At 33.4% G+C, this 15,644-nt stretch overlaps 1 protein-coding gene across 1 annotated transcript in view; it reads right to left on the reverse strand.

Annotated features, from left to right (window-relative positions):
• Positions 1-1,824: 1,824 nt before the first annotated feature.
• LOC134230319 (Fanconi anemia group A protein-like) overlaps positions 1,825-15,644 on the reverse strand; it is a 146,177-nt gene continuing 132,357 nt past the window's right edge. Inside the window, exon 38 of the mRNA XM_062712088.1 lies at positions 1,825-1,913. Coding sequence (XP_062568072.1) covers positions 1,851-1,913 — 63 coding nt within the window. The 3' untranslated portion in view covers positions 1,825-1,850. The remainder of the gene's footprint in view (positions 1,914-15,644) is intronic.

The following is a 15,644-nucleotide window of genomic DNA, read 5'->3' on the forward strand; positions in this document are numbered from 1 at the left end:
GAGTTACCTATGTAAAGCCCCTTTGGTTCCAAGAAGAACCCCCGTCATAAACGCGTTATTCCGACAGCGATGTTGTATTGAGAATATCCTGAGAGCTTGTATTGGACTAGCTCCTATCAATCACATGCTCTTGGAATATAAATTACAACAAGAAATGATTGTTCCTACCAAAAGTGCAAAGCCAACCATAGACTCCAGCAAAGACCAAATTATTTGTAAGAACAGCGACAGTAGTGATGATACTGATTGTGAGAAATAGCATGATACTCAGTTTAAACAATTTATATTTTGCAGACTTGTCTTTCAAAAAAGTCCTTTTTGGGAGTTCATGAGCAACTCTAAGCATTTGAAGTTGATGCTCAATAATTTTTCGGTGAAAGATATACTCAGTAAATTCCCTATCACAAGATGAAACCGCTCCATTCAGTAAGCCAAATTGTTATCGGAAGGCAAATGGCATTCAATCAAGTTTCAGTGAACTGAATAGTCTACATATAGTTTCATCCTGTTTGATAGTGTTTACTATGTGAAGATACAGAAGTTATAAGGGACACTATCAATATGTACTACTAAATAAAGAAACATTTCTGTCACCCTATTTTAATTCAAACAACTTAAAAAAAATGGTTGTAAAATAATTTTAGGGACTTTTTTTTTTTAGTGTGAATAGACCAAAATGCTTAGAAAAAGAACATACTGGACGTACATGTAGGGTTGTGCAAAATAATGTTCGAGATTTTAAATATTTGTTCATTTTTACATCAATAAATAACTTGATTTTTATATTTTTTTCTACACTTGGGGACATGGAGGAGAATTAATATGGGGTTTGTTTCATGGTTTGTTTATTTTTGTGTGTATGAGGACCATTCACATGCTTCAGTTGTGAGAACATGATACTGTGTCATCGAATATATAATAGAAGGCCTATGGGCCACAACACTCACCCGAGTAACTTTGGGGATGCTGTTTTACACCAGATTTTTCCCCTATAGCAATACCATTAGTGGCACCGTCCTACCCCTGGAGCTATGATTTGAACAATTTAGAGTCTATACTACTCAAGGATGCTTCCACATAAGTTTCAGCTTTTCAGACCCAATGTTTCTTGAGTAGAAGACTTTAAGATTTTTCCAACATGTTTATTGCCTAAATTTGATTCCCTATTGTGGCCCTGACCAACCCCCAGGGGTCATGATTTTTTTAACAATTTAAACTACATCAAGATGCTTTTACATGTACATAAGTTTCAGCTTTTCTGGCCCAGTGGTTCATGAGAAAATTTTTTAAATGTCCCCGACCTATTTCTGTCTTTTCTTGATTATCTCCCATAGTAAGAGGGCTTGGTCTCACCAATAATAACTACAGCAATAAAAAATAACTTTTTTTCAAGTAAAAAATAATGTAGCATAAAATACTTCTGTTTTTGAGACATTTGAGTCTAATGTCATTCTGTATACAGAAGTTGTCACTCTTTGATCTTAAGGAGGAATAAAACACCAATATCTTATTTATGGCTCATTTACGAATCTTGAAATTAACATTCTCTTGATTACTCTATAGATTTTTTCTTAGAAAGAAAAAAAAATGTATATTAAATTCTTTCATTTGTACAAAAGAAAGTGTTTGATTGAAATTGCAATTTGTCTGTAGAAAAAAAATTTATTGAAATTTAATCAAGGATACATGTAGTTACTGATGAAAAGAAATTCAAATATTACTCAAGTAATGTATAACCCCCCCCCCCCCTCTTCAACACACAAAAATGCATCTGATATTAAAATCTATGTTCACATCTATTAAACATAATTCAAGTGAAGAGACTTAAAATTATAGGCAAGATTTTATTGTCACCTTGAAACAATCTGTTTGTACACTAAAATGATATCTGCTCCACATCCATTTAACGCCTCCTATAACAAAAAGGAAAACATTGTTATAGCATAAGAGAGACAATTGATCTGTAGATACTGTTACAGACTCTATCTCAAGGGCAGCGAACAAGAGGCCCAGGGGCCAAATCACTCACCTGAGCACTGGAAAAAAAAGCAAAATTCAGTTTTGTATGCACCAGTGGTCCTAACCTACATGTACCCCTAAAAGGAAGTGTGGGGGTATGATTTGAACAAAATTGAATCTACACTTAATTAAGGATTCTTACATACATTTTTGACTGAATTTTTTCCCCTACAACTTTGAACTTTAATTGTGGTCCCAGCCCTACCCCTGGGAGTCATTTTTTTTTTTCCAAATTTCAACTAACACCACCTGAGGATGCTTCTAAGTTTTTTTTTCCCAATAAATAGTTCTATGTTAAACTATTATCTATTTGTGGCTCCACTCTACACCTGAGGGTAATGATTTGAACACACTTGTATTTACATAACCTGAGAATACTTTCACATAAACATGACTAACCATTGCTTTGCTGTTCTTGAAAAGATTTTTTATATATTCCTAGGTAAATCTTTGATCGACTATTGTGGCCCATTCCTACCCCTGGGGGTCATGATTAGAACAAATTTGAATCTACACTAACTGACAATGATTCCACATGAGTTTCATCTTTCCTGGCCCAATGGTTCTTGAGAAAAAGATTTTTCAATGATGCCATTAATTTTTCCGCATTTCATAATTATCTCCCTTTGGAGGAGCGCCCTTTATTTGAAATTGGCCCACTGGTTCTGGAAAAGACGAATATGTGAAAATTTCATGACAACAATGACAATGCTGATGACAGACAACACACATTTCGTTTACAAGAGTTCAGTTAGGCCTTTGCCTCAGGTGATCTAATGGGTTTTAGGCCATATAAAATTAATCTTTAGATTCTCATCCTAATTTGCTAAAAAATTGGGGCGGGTGGGCGGATTTTATTTTTTATTTTTTATAATTGTCAAATTGTTAGCATCAACAAAACATGCATGGACACTTCAAACACATTTTTTATCATGTTAATGCCAATATACTGTAAATAGATTATATTCTTTTCATAATTTCTTTTAAATCTTTGAAGAGGATTATTGATTTAAACAATTAAATATGTATGGTTAATTAACAAATTATCAAGTACACATGTACGGCACGCGCCAATCAAAATGAGGTGGGGATATCAATAAATTGTGTACTTCTCATCGGCCTTTCCCCAAATACCCGTTTTAGTTTTACCAACAAATCCCTGTTTTCTGTAAAATATCATAGATTCCCACCTTCCTAAAAAATTTGATCGTTCTTGAAATTTGACATGTTCGACATTAAAATAGGTCATATTAATGTTCTTATAAAATATTCTGGTGAAAAACCTTAGGCCTGAACAGTGTTAAGATTTATCATTTCCTTAGCACCTAACATTCTCTAAGGTCTGTCAAAGATGTTTTATTTTTTTCCCAAAGCAAAATTAAACACAGCTGGAGATTGTTAAAACTGACCAGGTGTCATTTTCCTCGTCTATTTTTACTTAGTTAAAATCTCTCTAAAAACTTCTTCATGTTAGTGATGGTAGATGTGTTTATGCTCTTTTTTCTTCTCTGCCTTCTCTATACTGACAAACTATCTTTTCCTTACACGTTTAAACTGCTGTTATTGCCAATTTTTCTCCATTCTTCACATCTTTTGCTATAAATAGCGACATGCGACTTTTAATACAGACAGGAGATAACTCTTAAACTTTGACCCAAATTCTTGCTGATTAAAAACACATGAAAACATCCAAAAATCAAAATAAAACACATCGGGGTGGGACATTTTGAGAGGGGCGGGTGGGGATGAGAATCTAAAGATTAATTTTATCTGGCCTTACTAAATCCATTATGACATCATAAAATTGATTTTTCTCTTAAGGCTACAATAGAATTATGTAAAAAATGAACATTTCCACAAAAATTACTATTTGCTTTGCATTTAGCAACATCATTCATAATGTTCATAACATACCATTCCTTAATTTACTAATTCACAAATGGTCTGTTCATCATGAATTAAGGAGGCTGGGGGGGGGGGGGGGTCAACAAATTAACAAAAAATTAACCACCACATTTAACTTAAATTTTTAGATATGATATCTTTAGCCGTCAACTATCATTTGACAAAGAAAAATTTCATACATATTAGTTTTAAAATTGGATCATTTTTGTATATCTTTATATGGAGCTCTTCTTCTAAAGAGATAAAAATAGTCTAAAAATGTCCATGACCACCCAGCCTCTTTAAGATCATTAAACACATCACATTTCCAAAATCTACCAAGGTTGACGGTTTTTGAGACAAAATTAGGATTCTATTAAAGGAAAACAGTGAGGAGATCACGGACTTTAGTCTTGTTTGATTTTGACCTTTTTTGCCAGTCAAAGACTGTATCCATGCCCTATTTCTTCAATCATAGTTATTATCACTAATTAGTACATTAGTATTCAGTACAATAATCAACCCTTGACCGTTGTCCAACAGTTGCTCATTTGTTAATGAGGGCTGACAGTAAAAATAAAACTAAGGTGCATCCTGAGCATCAAGCAACTTTTCAACCATTGAATTTGGTTCATATTTTATACCAGAGGCAATGGCATGCACAATTTTGCACCATTGCTCATCATTACACTTAGCATGCTTAGTTTAGTTACTTAATACCCATAGGGAGAGTAGAGGAAACAATGCATTTCAAGTACTCAGTAATATTCAGCAATAATCAGTAGTGCCCCAACCCACAGGAACCCCTGACCCTGGGTTCACACATTGCACAAATTTGGAAAACACACCCTTGCTGATCATAAATGTTTGAAGACATTAATTCATTTTCAGTACATGTATATAATTGGAGCCCCCTCCGCTATGCTACTTTTGAAATTCACAATTCTGAATGAAGGACCCTTGGTGTTCATACCTATGCATTTGAAAAAAAACTTTATCTCCATTTGTAGTGATGAATTTATTTTTTTATTCCTGAAAACCTCATGCAATAAAACTGGACACATACAAAACAAATTATATCAATTTATTGAGGTGTAAATTCATTCAGTATATAATAATGAACAACAAGTAAACTATAAAGATGTTTATAATTAATCAATAGTTCTTGATCATATCAGCAGTTTGCAATAAAAATTAATCTTAATCTAGAATCATACAATATATTAATGTGCATATATACATATACTGATAGTATATATTGGTTACATATTAATCATTGTACAACAATCACTTGTATCATCATGTCATGTCATCTGCATTCAATAGTTGTGTCCAATAGCAATCTGTTTAACATTTCATAGAATGTTATGATTTAAATTATTTTGTTTAGTTTTGAAAGCCAAAAGTACTTGATTGCTAAAAATGTTTTGCAAATGTCTGAAATTTTACGATATAACAATATTTGAAGCAATTTTCACTTTTATTTACATATCATCTGAAAGAAGCAAGGTTTACCTCCCTTTACGGGCTGGCCATTGACCCCTTCTTTCCACAATACTTACCTTCAAAAAGTGCATACTTCATGTAGGTGATTTCAGACACTTACAACATTAAAAAGATATTATGACATCTAACTTGAAAAAAATAAAGTAATAAAAGAAAAACAAAAAAATTTGAGTCCATTGTACTGTAGTAATAGGTTTGGGGCATGAACATGCACATTGACCCCCCTAGCATATTTTACTGTTATTGGACATCTGCACATGATGTAAAAAAAATTAACCACTGATTTATCCCAACTTTTTCACAATATTATGAAAAGTATATATTGTACAGACAAATTTAATGCAACCGGACAAAATGTAAAATATTTGAAATTATTAAGTACATTGTTTAAACCATTTTGCTCTGGCAATAAGCATTTCAAAGCATTGCAAAAACAAAAGAAAACAAAAAAGTTGAATAAAAATTTTCTATATCATTAAATACTACATATATAGTGTGATTTAGTAATTTAAATTTAAAAATTGTGCAATTGAGCTAATATTGTTCATATTTCAAAGAAACAGCTGCTTTAATTCATTTTTAGAACAAGTATTTAACCTTACATACCGAAAACGAAAAGAAAGATTAAAAGTTGTTCATATAATGAGATACAAAGACCATGCAGGTTTCAGGGTCATGAAACAGATCCAATATTAGACTCCATCAAGTCAAAATTTAAGTCTTTATAAAGTGAACACTACTGTGTACATGCTAAGTGACTCTTTAAAAATTACTACATGTACTAATATAAATTGTACAATGGAACTCATATTTTTCATATTTCAAAGAAATGTTTTCAGCTGCATTCATACATTTTTAGAACAACTTTTTTAACCTTACATACCGAAAACGAAAAGAAAGATTAAAAGTTGTTCATATTAGGAGATACAAAGATAAAGGTTTTAAGATCATGAAACAGAATAATGAATGTTTACTTGAGGATAAATAACACAAACTTTTTCCTTCAAAAAATTCAATTATCTTAGGTGCCTCTCTCACTTAAGATGTGATATTTGTAGACCTTAACAACAAATGTTTGGCCAAGCAACATAATGTGGTGAGAAAAAAGCAGAAATGAAACTTTACTGCTCAATAAGTTTTTAATTACATTTCTATAGAAAGGAATATTGAAAAATTATCAGTGTAACTCTTCTGTGTGGGAGATAAAAAATTTGTTTATAGTATGTATCCTTAAACATGTTAAAGAAACATGGATGTTTCTTAGGGTGACTGTGGTACTGTACTAATATGACATTTATCACAATTAAAAAATTCAAAATTGTCCATGTCGAGTTGAGAAACATTTCAGTATTAGCAAGAAATAATAAATAAAACTAAATAACAAATGATTTCTTAAATATGACTTAATTGGAATCACAGAATGTAGATAACACTATTGTTTTACATGTAACACAATGAATTAGTCTATGTAAAAAAAAAAAGATCAACATTTTTATAAGTAATAGAGCACAGGAGTATTCAAGTCTTTTCAGATACAGAATGTTCATTTAAACATTTTATATGTCCACTGGAGCTAGTGTTTGTTTTCAGGGAGAAAACTATTCTGGATGTTTACAATGTCTTTGTAGCGATACTGATAGTCACTTGTGATATTGGGTTACAAAGTAAGCAATGTAACTTTCATGAAAGTACATAATTATAATGTCATAATAATTGCAGAGTTCATCATTATTGTATAATAGCTAATAAATACTTATGCATAGTACAAGAATGCTCTCTAATATACATATCTACTACTAATATAGTAAGATTAGTCTAGCATTAATATACCCCAAAAATTATGATTTAAATGCCCATGAGATGAAATGTTAATTGTTGAACTGTACATGTTTTACTGAAACAGATACATGTGGTACATTAAATACACAAAAATATGTAATATTCTAAAGAGTAAAAATTAACAAAATAAAACATATGAGATAGAAATAATACTTGATCATTTGTATATTTTATCCAGACTTAATGGATCAATATGTGTGGCCACAACAGAAAACAAATGCTATGAAGAAACAATAATTAACAATCAATCAAATCTTGCAGACATACCTGTATATCATTAACATTTTAAAATAATATTATATCATTCTTATTCAAAACCTTAGGTAATTTAAACAACATTTCACTTATAGTATATCAATTAGATTATTATAGAACTGTTAGCATGTGAATTAATTTGCAATCCTTTAGGTAATAAAATTACCTTTTAAACAAAGTAGGTAACAGTTTTAAAATGCTGTTGTGGATTTTAAATTGTGGATTAGCAATATAATACATAAATTAAAGATAAATAAGTAGACAGTACACACTATCATAAATAAACTACTGGGTAAATAATTTCATCTCATGGGCATTATAACTCTAAATCTTTTTTGTCCCAATAACTTCCATATAGCGAGTAAGTTAATCAATGCGATTTCAAATACATTTATATATATGAAACATACTGAAAGTTATTGGGACAAACAAAGTAGTTGATGAGTGGCAACCCTTGTTTTGTCCAACCACTCTTGGCAGTTTGTAAATATTTAGCTTCCATTGGAAGCTAAATATTTACATACTGCCTGTTTTGTGCTTGAGAGGGTTAATAATATTCAACAATGTAATTAAAATGCAGTTCTGTCATAGAAAAGCTTGCTTAAGTCAAATCTGCAGCACAATAAATCATATTATGGTCAGACCAATAAGCCGATAGAACATCTGTTTGTAAATCAGTAAAGTTGGTAAATATTAGGTCTAACTGTGTCTTATTCTTTGTGGTTACCTTGTTTATGATTTGCACACAACCCAATTTTTCTTTCATAAAGTTCAGGAAATGTGCATATTGACCAGTACTTAAATCCAAATTAAAATCTCCCATTATCACAGTCTTTTCATCTTTGTCAACAAATGGGAGCAACCTGTTTTTCAAGGTATCGTAAAAGAGTTGAAGAGTACAAGAAGGTTGTTTATATAAAACTACACACTGTATTGGAGTATTGGATGGCATAATGGAAATTATGGAAAATTCAACAGATTTGGAAGTGAAAGACTTGTATGAAGCACACTGTAATTGATTTCTCAGATATATGACAATACCATGATGTGGTCTGCTCTGGGAAGAACTTGCATCATTCCTGAACATTGTAAAACCCTCTAAAGTAAAGTCTTCATCAGAATCTAATTCACAAAGCCAAGATTCAGCTATACCAATAACATCTGCAGCTAAAACACTTGGGTCTGATTTTATATCAAGGAAGTGTTTGTGTAGGGATCTGGCATTGTTGAACAAAAATTTTATGTCTTTACATACTGAGTATAGTGGTGTATATGAGAGTTGCAATCTATTTTCTCTTAACCTGTCCATCTCATTATCAACAGTTTCATCTTTTGAAAGACTTTTTTCATTGAAATCCAGAATGAACAGACCATCAAGTGACCTTACTCTTGAGAGTGCAACATAATGTATATGAGAAATTTTGCGCTGCTTTGTCTGTGCTAGGTTGATTACTGCCTTTGAAAGAGTTGCTCCTTGTGCTTTGTGGATTGTTTTTCCAGCAGAAGGTTGGAGTGGAAACTGAACTCTCTCATATGTCTTCCTGTTATAAACAAATGTTCTTTTAGCTTCAAATACGGGAGTCCATGCAGTATTAACATTTGTGCTAAACAAATGCCTGTATTGATGTCTTCGTGAGATACCTATACTTGAGTCAGCAAACAGTACCCATACTATGGCAGGCCTTAATTGCGATTCTTTATATTCAATGTATTTCACAACACAGGAAGCACCATTTGTCAAACCATCTGTAACATCGAGATTTACTGATATGTCATATAGCATATCTACAGCAATAACCAAATTTGTTCTTAATTGTCCAGTAGATGCTGGGTTTTCAGGCAAGTTTTGAACTAGTTTCAATTTCATTGATGCAGAAAGTTTTGTCTGTGATAACACATCTGTGTCTGCTCTAACAGTTACTTTATTTGTTGAAAGGTTTTCTATTAGATTGTTATTAAAACAATCAACAAACTTGTTCTCAATAAACAGATGAGGTGCCTCCTTAGGATAGTCTTGAGAGTCTTGCCTGATGAAACGTTGTGAAATGAGTTCCTTGTCTTCGTCTGTCATCTTGTTTTCACGAAGTCTGTTTAACATTTCTGCAAATCTGAGGTCATCCTTTTGTCTCATAATTTCAGTTAGTTCATGCATATAAAAATGTTCATGCCACAAATTTTTTGCTAAACTCTGACCAGGATTAGATAGGTCTTTGAAAATCCACTTGTCTCCAACTGGTGGTAACTGATACAAATCACCTACAGCTATGATACTAATCCCACCAAAATCTTGTTTTCTCCCAGTAAGTTGTTGAAGTCTATCATTTATAAATGACAACATATTATTCCCTACCATTGAAATTTCATCTATTATTACAACTGACAAATTCCGGTACTTTGTCCTAAATGAGTTCAGTTCATCTGCACTCATGTGCTGCTGAGTTTGATACATTTTTCTGTGAAATGCTGATGCAATAGTAGTCCCTTTGATGTTGTATGCAGCTTTGCCAGTGTGAGCACAAAGTAATATTCTGGTGTCATCAGGGTTTTCACCTTCTTTTGAGTACAGTATTCTGTGTAATGTTTGAAAAATGGCATCAATAACCACTGATTTTCCTGCACCTGCTCCACCAGTTAGAAAAGCATATAACGGTTCATCTCTGGTTTGAATCCAGTTAGTTACATGATTGTAAAATTCCCTCTGCTTAGTATTCAGGGATTGTAAAAGTTTATGATACTGCTGATCAGGAATGCGGACAGCACTCATTTCTGTTTCAGTTACTTTTGAGGACAATCCAAGTTCTGGTCCAATATCAAATTCTCTGTGTTGAACTGTATCAGGATCAAAATGAACAAATTCCTCAGATGGTTCAGAACCTATCTCTGCATCTTCTGCCTCAGCATGTTCTGTATTTGGTGCTACTGTCTCCAGATCATCAAGATCTTCTTCAGCTAGAAGCCGAGCTTGTTCTAATTCATCCACAAAATGCTCATACTGCCTTTGCTTCATTTGTATTATACTTGCTTTTTGCATGTAATGCTGTTCATAAGTTTGATGACTACCAAGTAGGTCAGCATTCTCATTTCTCCAAGGCAGAAAGAGAAGAATTTTTTCTCTGTAATACTGTTCAGAATTTGTTTTTTGGCTGTAGCCTACATATCTAATAACTCGTTTGTTTTTTCGCCTGCTGATCTTAATCCCATTTTTCAAATGAACTAACACATCCTGATCAGTAAAAGTTTCTTGAGAACTGTCTTCTGGGTTATCATCATTCACTTCCTCTTGTATATCTTTTCTGATTTCTTTTGGGAAAGTCACTTCTAATTCAGAAACAACATCAGCTAAACACCAATTTTCTAGCTGTTTTGGTCTTCTTGCATATCTTTGTATCATACTATCTGCCTTAATATCAGTTGAATCCTTGGGTAACTCATTCAATTCATCTTGATGTTTGAGTAAGAAAACTCTGTCTTCAGGTGGTGAGGTATTGATAAAAACAACCTCTCTACTTGCTTGTGTAAGTGGCATCTGAAGGATTAAGTAACTTGCCTCTTGTGCACTGACCTCAACAAAGTTTAAGAACTTGTTTCCAATATGTCGAACTTGTCGCTTAAGATCCATATTTCCATCTGCGGCTTCTTGAGATGCCTTATCAAGCATTGCACTGATTCCTCTCTGAGATTTGCTGATATAAGCAACAATGTATGTGGCGCATGCATAAGGATCAAGTACAAACTGAATATCTAAGTTAGCATTCCAGGCCTTCAATACTGATGAGTTATAGTAATTCACTCTCATCTCAGATGGACTTCTCTTCAGAAACACTTTGGGACCTTTCAAGGAAGCTCGAATACATTTTATATACTCATCCTCACACATTTCTACAACAGTCTCTAAGAAGGACTCATAGTCTAAATTGCAACCATCTTTGTAATCATTCATTTTTTTCTGAATATCAGAATACATCTTTCTATAGTGTTCAACATTAACATCCAAGGGTTCAAGAAGCATGGTTTTGGGCAAAGGTGGCAAAGGAAATCCAAATCTGCATACAGATCTACCACCTTTTTTGCAAGTCAATGAGTGCTTATGTACTTGAAGCTCTACAAGTTGTTTCATTTGAGGATTATTTTCCAGCAAACTACATGTGACATACTTATCTACATATGCCTCTATATCCTCATTGCTGTTTTCATTGTGCTTTGGAGCATCACTTGTCCATACCAGCATATGAATATGTGGCGAACCTCGGTTTTGGAATTCTACCCTTCGAAATACATCAGTCACAACACCTAGAGGATTATAAGGACTCTTAAGAACAGTATTGATGAAAAGCTGAACTCTGTTGTCAAAGAATCTAGCACATGTCACTGGATCTTGTTTAACTAGTTTTGATTTTTCACTCCAATTCAAATCATAGATATTTTAATTCTTCTTGTGACATGTTTTATATCCATCTATGTTTTGCCAATGAAATTTTTGTTTTTTATAGATCTTTTTGCCATCTGGTATCACGTGTGTAAGTGAGAGAAGTAAACACATTTTCATTCCAGTGACACGTACCAAGGAATGCTGCACTTTATATGTTCACTTCCAAAAGCAATTCTTTTATCCTCATATATATTTAAAGTGTTATTAAAACTCTCAACAAAATATATATCACGTCCTTCATTTAATCTCACAATTTTTATAGATCACTGAATTGATTATAACACCTTTTAATAGTTTTTCTGCAACAGGGTTTTGAATCACCCTCTGATTTGGATCCACTTACATCAATGCCAAGAACTTTGACATCTTTCATGGTTGTTTTTTAGTGATCTGAACATTTCTCTGATACCTGAGTCTCCACCACAGTGTTTGATGGCCCAGTACAATGTGTAGAAACGGCATCTGGTTTGTATCAACACTCGGACCACGTTTTACCTTCTCTGTATCCACTTGAAATGGTGGACATGGCCTTCTTAATATTTTTTATGCCATGCCAAATGTCGTTTTGGTTGCACAAAATCCATTTTGGGACTAGTTTGTTAATTGACATATTTCTGTCATGCGTGTGGACGTTGACAGAAACTTGTTTCTGTCAAGATCCTCGTAAATTTTTTGTTCCAATTTTTTCATGTCACTGGGTAACTGGATCATCAGCGGTCGCAACATGCACACAGTTGAGAACTTTATGCGTTTTTTCTCCTATAGCCACCACACTGGTGTCCTGGGCATTTTTCCGCCACCCATGCCGTGCGTCAGTTATGATGTCAATTCCGTCTAAATTGTCATAAAGCCCCACTTCCTCTAGTTGTGAATAGAGTCTATCATTCTTGCTGGACAAATGTCTTGTACATTTTAAAAAATGAATTCCGTTTTTTACAGAAAGAACACCGATTTGCTTCTCTGCAAAATCTAGAATAACAGGATGGCAGCTACCACTACACAAGAAAGCATGATTAATTTTTCATTGACAAGATACTTTCCGTTCGGAAGGTATGGTGAAGATGCAAATATACCTGTGTTTCACGATCATCTCGAACAACACAGTTTCAAAGAAGTGACATGTCCCCGTTTTGTTGCCTTTTTTACCTCCAATTTTCCTCCACAATGTTTCCCATGTACAGCAGCTACATCCATCTAGTTTTTTCACAGAAGGCAGCGATGTCACAAAGAAGTCCTGGTTCACCTGACTTTTCTTAACATTAATATAAGTTCCAGGTGTTTTGGGATGATCTTCGTTGGCTACTGACTTCTTCCAGGTAGACAGCAAATTTTCAATGATGTCGGCATTGTTGACAGGTCTACCCAGTTGTTTGACTAACATTTTGACTTCCTGAAGACTTTGCATAATATTAATTTTCTTGTCTTCATTAGCTGGTATTTCTAACTTAAAAGTTGGAGGACGCTTTCGTTTGTTTTCAGCCATGATATAGTTTCCCAGTAATAATAAAGCTTAGTTAATGACGATTATTCTTTGAATTACTCCTGCTTGTATCTTAATATATAATATAGATACATTATCTATACTAAAGGGGGTTATATTTCAGTGGACTCTACCATTTTTTAACAGGTTGTTATCTAATGAAGAAAACATTGACAATTTTGTGAATGATAATTAACGCCTTTAAAATTTATTAGCACTTTACTAATTAAAAAAAAGATTTTATAAATTTTGTGGGAATAGTTTTATTTACATTAATGACAGAATGATAACAATGTGGTTGCCCCCACTACCCATGTTTAGGTTTCAGATGGAATTGACCAACTTCCACAGACACATGGAGGGACCTCCCGCCAAATGTCAATAAATCAGCCTCTGTGATACAGAGCAGGATAAGAAGGCTCAGTGGGGAACATCCATAAAACATATTGAGAGAAATACAAGCAGTATCCCAAATATATACATATGTATAATTTATTGAATTTTCTACTTTTATAATTTCCAGTTTTATCAATAAATAAGGAATTATATTTAATTATAGTAAATTAAATGAAATCCTTCCCCTAATAGACCTCTCTCTCCTGCAAAACTTCCCTGGTCTTTTAGCAAAATGGAGGAACAAGAAGAGAAAAGTGTTATTTCATTGAGAGTAAATTCAGAACAAAGGGAAGCCATTATACAATTCTTTAATTTTAATAACTGGGATTTAGATGAGATGAATGGAGAAACTGATAACAATGAGGAGGAGGGCGTGAACTTTGAAAGGACATACAACATCCCGCAAAATGAAGTCTGTGAAGAATGTCAAAATTGTTTATGTAAACCATGCATAACTGATGAACGAAACATACAAATGTGGTGGGCTTCGGAACCTGTGCCACCAAACACACGGAACAGTTCCCTTAGAAAAGAAAGGTACAAATTCTTTTGGACTATGCTTTTCCATAGAGGTGTGTTTTTGGATGAGAAATATATTTGCTTTACTCAACGATCCAAGATTACGAAACACTGTGTGCCATCGTCGAGATATTTTACCAGAATGTGTATTAGAACTTGTAAGGTATTGGTTTCTCTAATCCAAAAAATAAGCCATACATTGCATCGTTGGAACTTTTTAAAAGAAAATTTTGTCCAAGATTTCTTTTTTAATAGTGTGACTAATAATTGTGATATTTTCTTTTATTTTGTTTTACATTTTTTATTTGATTGTTTACTGGGTCTAAACTTCTGGCAGCCACAGACACGTGTTCACGCTGATAATCCTTGTTTCTCGCCGATGTGATGCTTCACTAAGTGACTGAAACAGCATGACTGACCCAGAGTGATAATTGTTTACACTCTCTATGATCTAATCACGGGCTTTGATTCTAATTTATTACTCGAGGAAAGGATAATAAAAAGTATTGAGGATTATTTTTGTGAGTATCTTTGTCTTTCTTTTGAGGTAAAATATGGCGGCCATTATTAGCATGCGTCAATAGCGACGAGCATTTCCGGTGTAAATGTAAACATTCAGCAGCTGTCCATCAAACTCCAAAGAAATTTGAATTTCGATCGCCTCAGAATTTTAAATGAATATTATAGACTGTATTAATTTTTTTACACTGTATTTTAATCACCCAAACACATCTGATAACTTAGTTAGATGACACAACAACTTTCGGAAGGTGTATATTGACGGTATAGATATAATTTCAAAAAAATCTCCTGCGAAGTGAAGAGTGGCAAGAAAGTTGAAATTTCCTCCATTTTTCTCATTGGCTGCTATTTATACCCCAGACCCGCACTTTAAGAACAGTATTGATGAAAAGTTGAACTCTGTTGTCAAAGAATCTAGCACATGTCACTGGATCTTGTTTAACTAGTTTTGATTTTTCACTCCAATTCAAATCCTCTAATTCTTCTTGTGACAGGGTTCTTCCATCTAGTGTTGCCAATGTTTTGAGCAGATCTTGCCATCTGGTATCAGCTGATGAGAGAGAAATAAACCATGTTGGAAGACCCAATTGTCTTATCATGGCAAATACATCTTTCTTTTTAGATGAAAGATATGCAGGAGAATTTCGAAGTGTTCTGAATATATAATACCCTTCATTTAATCTCACAATTTTTTCTGCAGAGGCTGGATTCAAAACTTGTTCTGCAGTGATTTTCTTACCGTCTGATTTACATCTTCTCAATGCCAAGTTAACTTTGTCACTAACTTGCTTAATT

The sequence above is a fragment of the Saccostrea cucullata genome, unplaced genomic scaffold (genome assembly GCF_032062105.1).
Source record: "Saccostrea cucullata isolate Sc308-1 unplaced genomic scaffold, CSIRO_AGI_Scuc_v1 ctg2080, whole genome shotgun sequence".
Lineage (NCBI taxonomy): Eukaryota > Metazoa > Mollusca > Bivalvia > Ostreida > Ostreidae > Saccostrea > Saccostrea cuccullata.